Consider the following 8,210-nt stretch of genomic DNA (forward strand, 5'->3'; position numbering starts at 1 on the left):
CATTTAGCTCCTAGCTTTCATATCTCAGCTTCTAACACTGCTTATTCATGAACACTGATTCACAAATCAGATTTGAACAGCTAAGAACAGTATTTGCATACCGGGTAGTACTTTTTGACTGTTGGGTGGAGTTTATATACAACCTCAGCTATCCTTACAACAAACCTGTAAGGAAAGGCATCATTTTTATCTCCATACAGCAGGTGTGGACTGGAGTTAATGGTTTGCATAAGGCACCATAATAGACTCCTGGCTAAAGTGAAATCTGACCCAGGAATTTATCTGATCACATTTTTGGCTATCACTCCCTCACTTAAAGGAGCCTCTGTCTGACCGGTATATTTCTGTCTGAGAAACTCCCCTACTCAAGCAAACTTGTGATTATTTATTTATTTCCACAGAAGCTTAAGAAAGATACAAACAAAGCAATAAATGGGGGGAGGGGTCAAACACACAATTTCAAAATCCACAACTAATGCAAAGAAAAAATGCTTTGGCCAATACAAACATTGAAAACCTGTGTAAAATAAAAGTTCAGAAGGCACCTAAATGATGGAAGAGAGGAAGCCTGATACATCTAATCAGTGAGGGCATTCCCAAGTTCTGGTGCCACCACTGAAAAGGCCTTGCTCTTTATACCACCAAAACCTCAATTAATAATGGGATAGGGAATAGGGCATCTGAAACTGGTCAGGCAGTACATTTGGGAGTTGCTAGATGAAAAGCTTCAGGCTGACATTTTAAACAATAGGTTTCTGCTTGCTGGTCTCCATATTTAAAATTTGTTTGTAACCGATCAACCACTACCCTCTTGTATAACTTCGTTTGCTTATTGTAATTGCATTAGAAGGTTTCACAAAGGCAAATGTCATGACTCTTGCTTTGATTTATGGGAAGGGGAGGGAAAACTGTCAATTGAAGTATGGAGTGGAGGGGAATAATGTGTTTCCTGCTGCTATTGAAATGATTATTACTTAAACATCTCTATTGTATATGACCCAAAAAAAGGTGCACGTTGTAAAAGGCAAAACTAGCCAATTATACTTGGTTAACTATGCAATAAATAAGGTGCTTGTTTTGTCATCTCTGGAGAGTTAAAAATGAGTTCCAGATGCAGATGTACCAGCCAGTGTACTCTATTGCAATTCCCAAACATGAGGGATATGCTATACTGTTTGGAATGTATGAGTATGTCTGCCTATACGTTCTCTCACAATGGCAGACAGATAAGAACACTTAGATGCAATGGAAAGGTTTCAGATCTTTAAAAGATATACATCTGTTAGGTGATATACAAAGCCTGCAACTAGTTACAAAATGAGGAACTGAACTATACAACTCCCAGATTAGGCCAAGAAACAGTGTTAGATAACAAAAATATTTCCCATTCCTACGTCATGTTTTAACTAGCTGCACACAATTAATGCCTTGAAACTAACTTAAGAAGCTGGAAACCAATTTTACCCAACCCAATTTCTTGTCTTAAATAGGAACCAACAGGATGGGTGGACCAGATAAGTAAGAGATCTGAAAGCCATAAATATGTGTTGTATGTGAGAGAAGCCAATACAATCACTAGAGATAGGTATGATATAGCCACTGCAACGTGATTTTAAAAAAATGAAAGATAATGAGCCACCTTTTTCAAAGCAGGCACAAAGTGGAAAAAGCTGTTAGTTGGCAAAATTATGAAGGAAAAGCAGAGATTTTGCCATAATGTCTCAGGACAAAGGAGTGAAATGCAGTAGCTAAGCATCTTTGCAAACTATGTTGCCAAAATGGCTGACCAAGGTGAAAGCTACCTTAGATGTTAATTTTCCTTAAAGAAAACAATGGAGAAATCTGGGCGTGGGGAGGAGAGAACAGGCATATGTCGCATCTGAAAAACCAGAATCTAACATACAAATCCTGCAGAACTGTTTTGGTTTCCCCTGCCACCCTTCATTCAGTACTGAACAACTTTGTGCAGTAAATTTGTTTCTGTACGCACTCACACATTCTGCTCTATCCCCCAAGAAGTATTACCAGAGTTCAGGGATACTACAAGGAGGGTCCACAGCAGGACTAATGAGGGGCATGGCTTGGGAGAGAACGCAAGGGACATATTTGGCACCAAGGCCTGAGGTTCTTCTTCTCTTCTCTACATGTCTAGTCAGGAGTAAGTCCAATTAAGTTGAATGGGAGGTAGTCCCAGGTAACTGGGTATATGATTGCAGCCCAAGAAAGGAAATTAGCCTACTTTTGTTACTAACATCTGAAAAAGTAAGCTGGAATCATGCAAAAGAGGGCAGGAGCTCCAAGAGGAAACAGCGGTACAGTGCTGCCTGTATCAACCCCATGCTCCACAATACTGACCACAACTTAGTTGAAATGCAACCAAAGCACAGGTGAAAGCAGCCAGAAACAAGGAAAAATAAAACAAACATTAAGCTGTAGGTAAAGCAGGAAGGTCCCAGGGGTGGGTTATAACAATGCAAAAATACAAGATTATAAACTGTTTTAGCTGATTTTAAATCAGAAGAATATCAACCTTTGATAATTTCCCTTTTACTAAAATGAATTCATGCAACCTTTTTAAAATACTGGCTGAATGATGGTAACATTTACAAATATGACAGATATGCAGGAACAAGACGCATTAGAGCAAAATAAGAACTATAATGAACTGAGTGCTCTCTTGGGATTAAAAAATCTTTCCTGCCGCAATTCTATACAGTCTTATCTGGGAGTAAGCCGAACTCAATACAGTGGGACATACTGTATTTCAGAATAAATGTGCATATGATTGCACTGCATGACTTTTTTCGAGACATCTGGAACCAGTCAGAAAGAAAGTTCATTTTTGTATGTTTAGAAGTAAGTAAATGAGTAATCTTGTTAATATCTTGTATTTTTATGTTGTGATCTGGCCTCAGATCTACAAATGAAGGGTGGTATACAAATTTAAATAATAATAATAATAATAATATCTTGTCCACTGAGCCCTGCAACAAAGAAATACCCAAACCATAACTGGCATGCAGAAGTGTAAATTCTGCCACTGAACATTATAGCAACCTGTGGCTTCACTGCACAGCCACCATAACAAGGGACATGCAAGCTTGATCTTATGCTGAGCAGAAAACAAATTTGTACCAGTAAATTGGGACTAAAAAAAGCTCCAATAGTTCCTACACACTTGCATATGCTATATGGATTTGACTGCTTTGTGACCTTCCCACATAATCATGAAATTAAAAAGACACCCATTTCGTCATGCTGTTCAAAACCATATCTCCTAAAAACACATAGTGTTTTTGTCACAAAAATGAATAAACAGAATCTATAAATAAAACTGATGCCCTCAGGTCGTAAGCACTGCATGGCTACAGAACATATATGTGTATGCATTGCCAGGGTATTATGCAGAAAATCTAACACAAGATTTAAAGCCTAGATACTGTATATCTTAAAAAGAGAAAGCACCCCCTTTTTCTTACAATGAAAAGCTTTTTACCTTATCTTGGTTAACATTTGGTAGAACCTTCAGAAGCTTCAAGGGCTGCATCTGTCCATCCCTTCCCTAAAGCATCCTCAGCCTATGTCTAGCAAATCTGAACTCAATGGGTGGCAAGTAAGTGACCTCCTAGTCTCAATTCTCAATATGTAAAAGGTGTAAAACAGTGATTTCGGAGAGTTAAGAGGACAAACCAAGACAGTCCAAAAAACATTTTATGTAGAATATCAGAAACCATCATCTGAGAGAGGTTGTGGAATATAAAAGGATATTCCATAACCTCCACCAGTACCTTATTCTGTAAAATAAAAGCAATAGTGTGTGTGTGTGTGTGTGTGTGTGTGTGTGTGTGTGTGTGTGTGTTTAGCTTGAATAATTTATGCACCCTGCAGAATATGGCTTTTTGTTGTGCAGAATTGGTCATACCATTATGCAGAACTGATTTTATCTTTCTGTATTTAAGCCTCCTTCTGTCCTCAGTAAATAACAGTGAGTGAACACTTCTTGTCCTAATATCATTTTAAATGGAATGTCCCATCTATCCTTTCCTTGCTCTGGGTTCAAAATTCTCTGTTTTTTTACGCTTTCTTTACATGGCCTTACCCTGCTTTGGGAATGCAGCACAACCCTGTCAGAGCCCTCCTACTGTCCTCCTACTGAAGCCCAACAAGTAACCCTCCACCTTGCAGGGGACTCATTTCGGGGATTTTGCTTATACACTCAATGGTCAGTTACCTGTAGTTCTCAACTAGCTACAAATCCATCTAACTGTAGCATCATCTAGTCCAGATTTTACCAGCTTGCCAGCAAGAGTATCATATGAAAACCTTGCTAATATTTTCATCCACAGCATTCCCCTTGTCTAGCAAGCTTGTAACAATTAAAGAAAAAAAGCTTGGTATGTTGTGACTTATTCTTGAGAAACCCCTGGTAGTGTTTTGTAATCATAGCATCCAAATGTTAGCAGACATGTCAAACTGTCTAGTCAGCAGTTGCCTGCATCCTTCACACATCCCACCTTGAAGATTGGGACATTTATCTGCTTTCAATCTCATGGAACTTCACCAAGAGTTTCCCAAAATTGCAAACAGAGATTCCAAGATTGCATTTAGAAGTTCTTTCAGTATCCATCTAATAAAGTTACAAACTGATGTAACAAACAGATGTTAGGTTCTTTTTAGCACTTCAAATTTGAAGGCTGTGGTACACTGAAGTGAAGTTTTTGACTGTAACTAGGGGATAGAAATGCTATTGAAACAATCAGGAGCCAGGATTTCTACTATTTTTACTTTTCAAGTCACAAGACTCTCATGAAAATAGATAGAGTTGGCAGCTTTTCTGCTGTATGTCATTATAAATGGAAACAAGAAGAATCAAAAAATTATTTCACAATCAAGTTCTCCTTCCAAATAACTAAGAGCTGGCAATTTTGGACAAGACAACAAGCATAACAAGCACATTAAAAAAGAAATTAAGGAATCATAGAAGTGTAGAGTTGCAAGGGACCCCAAGGGTTATCTAGGCCAACTTCCTGCAATGGTGAAAACGCTACAGTATGCAATCCAATACATACAAAAAGTAAAGATATCCATGCTGGCCTACAAAACAAGTCCCAAAATCTTTATTAGGCCAAACCAAAATATCACAAAATAGTGTGCTTTCTTTCAAGTTCTCTACAACTCTTCATCAGGCTGCATGATAAACCAGGACAGTTGGGGGCTGGCAGAGTTGGTTGCTATCTTTTAAGATGGAATCTGGAAATTTTCTTATCAGCTAACATAGATACCTTGACGTTTTGTGAGACCTGAAAGATACTTAATGTAATAACTTAATGTAGTCATTGAACTGCAAGAGGGTTTTCATACTGTCCAGAGTGGCTAAGGCAACCCAGGCAGATGGGTGGGATACAAATAAAAAAATAATTAAAATTACCACAAATATGAGATTCCACAAGAGAACATCCCCTCTAAATGCTAAGTAAACCTACTTATTTTGGCTTGTGCTGACTTTTTATCTAGCACACTAGCAAACATTAATTTTCAGGTCTGATAATGTACAATTGCCAAATTTCTCTTGATCCCCGTTTTCCACCTATGTGTTTGGCCTAAGCAATTTTTTGCAGTTCCAGAGATAGGGGTCAACCATCACCATCTTGTTCCCAGTAGGGCTTCATGCAGTGGAAATACTGTCATTTGAAAGCATCATATTGCATGACAAACGTAAAAAGCATGAATGTTACAATGCGACAATTAAAGGTCAGAGTCACCTCAACAAATCTGACTCTAAAACGACTCTTAAAGAGTGGATTCTCACATAACTACCACCTAAGAGAAACTACAGCTTTTATTATCCTAAGGAGCTGAGGATTGAGTGCTTGGGGCTTTCAACATTTTATCCTCACAGCAATCCTATGAAATAGGCTTAGATGAATGACTTGTTTAAGGCCATACATTAAACTTCCTAACAGCCAAAATTTGACACCATGTCTTCCTAGTCATGCAATGAAGCAGCTCAGTACATGACTTTCCCACATAATGTGTATTATTTCCATACCAAAGCTGCTTGGAGACTATCCATGTGTTGACCAGCCCCCAACTTTACAGCTATCAAACAGAGCTCTCATGTAAGAATCAGTCATTAGGGAATATTAGCATTAAACTTCTAGCCTGTCCTGTGTGCTTTTTTAAAAATGCTAGAAATGCTCCTAGTCCTGGAGTGTCCACATATTACTATTATTTATTACCTCTGTCAAGTTGCAGTATCAGGAAGTCAATTTCTTTTCATTTTATTTTATTATTTATACTCTGCCCATCTGTCTGGGTTGCCCCAGCCACACTGGGCGGCCAATGAGTTATGTTTAGTAAGTTTTTCATCCGCATTGGTCCCTGCTTTTATACAGCATACAGGAAAGCTTTCCAGAATTCAACATGATCAATAAGGAAGCACAATAATCTCAAGGACTAGCTAGTTCTGAACAAAAGTCATGTGCAAATGGAAACAAAGTGAACAATGTAAAGTTCAGAGCTATGTGCACATGCATCCTTATATCACGTCTGCTGATTTACCTAAGCAATAAGTGTCCTTACAAAAATCTAGACTATACATTGCCCAATTGAAGTTTCTGCAAAACAAGATGGAACAAAGCTATGCTAGGTTTGCATTAATCAAAGAACAGCTCCTTCAAATGACAGCTGCAGCTGGATGTTTGCTTCTACAGTAATATATTTGCTACTGCATAAATTTTTTCTGTTGGGCATTTTACAATGCTAACATATGCAGGTGTGCATTCAGCTTTGTTTTCTTAAATACACCAATGATGTTGCTTATTTGGCACATGATAAGCCAGGCATCCCCAAACTTCGGCCCTCCAGATGTTTTGGACTACAATTCCCATCATCCCTGACCACTGGTCCTGTTAGCTAGGGACCATGGGAGTTGTAGGCCAAAACATCTGGAGGGCCGCAGTTTGGGGATGCCTGTGATAAGCTTATGCTGACCTGAATGAATGTGCACTCCCCCCACCATCTCATCCTGAAATCCTAATACAGTATGTTCACAATCACCACCATACACACTAAATGCTAAGTATTTTAACAGAGTATGTTAAAAATAAAATAAAATTCTGAGTCATTTGTTTCCATGAACTGCAAACAAAAAACAAAAAAAACCAACTCCACTTTTTAACCAGCCATTATAAAGGAGGAGGAGAGGCTGCATCTCCTCCCCTATCAATATTCTGCCAAACTCTCACCATGTCTTAAATATATGCATATATTTTAAAACATTATTTAACAGCCTTATAATTAAAGCAAAATAAAAAATAAAAATCCTCATATCCTACGAGTGGTCAAAACAAAACAAAACAAAACCACACTTGACAGTCTACCTGTCAGAACTGCTACATTGTCTCCGCCAATGTGGTCTAGCCAAGGCGCTTACTTCGGATCGTAGCGTTCAAGGCAGAACCGAATCAAAGCTCCCTATTTTAAAATGCATTTTATTTTTTTCTTCTAGAAATAACAAATCCCCTTAACGGTGAAAGCCGGGGGTTGGAAGGGAGGGGGGTGTCCCAGGGGCCGGGAAATCACCATCTTTGCCATCCTCTCCCCCCGGCCGGTACCCATAATCTTGGGAAGGACGTGAGGAGGAAGATAAGGGACCTTTCAAAAGGAAGATAATAAAGATACGTGGCGATTTCAGTCCTACTCCCCGCCCCCAATTTTCTTTTTTTAAAAAACAAAAACAAAATGAAAGCAGTTACCGTACTCACAATCATCTAAGTCATCCTGCAAATCCACAAAATACAAAGGGATCCCTACAAACAAAAACAAAAGAGAGAGATGGAGAAAGAGAGAGAGAGAAGAAAGAGAGAGAGAAGACACAGGGGGTTGGTGCGTTTTCTTTCCCTTGGAGAGGAGTCGGAAACATATATATATATATATATACATTTTTTAAAAATAAATATACACGATCATCATCATCCACAAACAAACCAGCAAAAGAGGGCCGACGCTTGCGCCGCGCTTAAGCACCCTCTGGTGTGTGTTTTTAAAGAAAAAAGACAGGCACACGACAATAATAATAATAATAATAAAAGAAAAAAACATTTTTTTAAAACGACATAAACCAGAGAAAGCCCTTGCGCGCCTCACACCCCGCACGAAGGAGCAGCAGGAGCGAGAGCCACTTACCGGCCATTTTGAAATGGTCCTGG

The 8,210-nt window shown here is 38.8% G+C and overlaps 1 protein-coding gene across 1 annotated transcript in view; it reads right to left on the bottom strand.

Moving 5' to 3' along the window:
• LOC118088639 (serine/threonine-protein phosphatase 4 regulatory subunit 1) overlaps positions 1-8,181 on the bottom strand; it is a 45,281-nt gene extending 37,100 nt beyond the window's left edge. Inside the window, exon 1 of the mRNA XM_060277494.1 lies at positions 7,767-8,181. Within this exon, the coding sequence (XP_060133477.1) occupies positions 7,767-7,944 (178 nt within the window). The 5' untranslated portion in view covers positions 7,945-8,181. The remainder of the gene's footprint in view (positions 1-7,766) is intronic.
• Between the last annotated feature and the right edge of the window lie 29 nt (positions 8,182-8,210).

The sequence above is a fragment of the Zootoca vivipara genome, chromosome 7 (genome assembly GCF_963506605.1).
Source record: "Zootoca vivipara chromosome 7, rZooViv1.1, whole genome shotgun sequence".
Classification (NCBI taxonomy): Eukaryota; Metazoa; Chordata; class Lepidosauria; order Squamata; family Lacertidae; genus Zootoca; species Zootoca vivipara.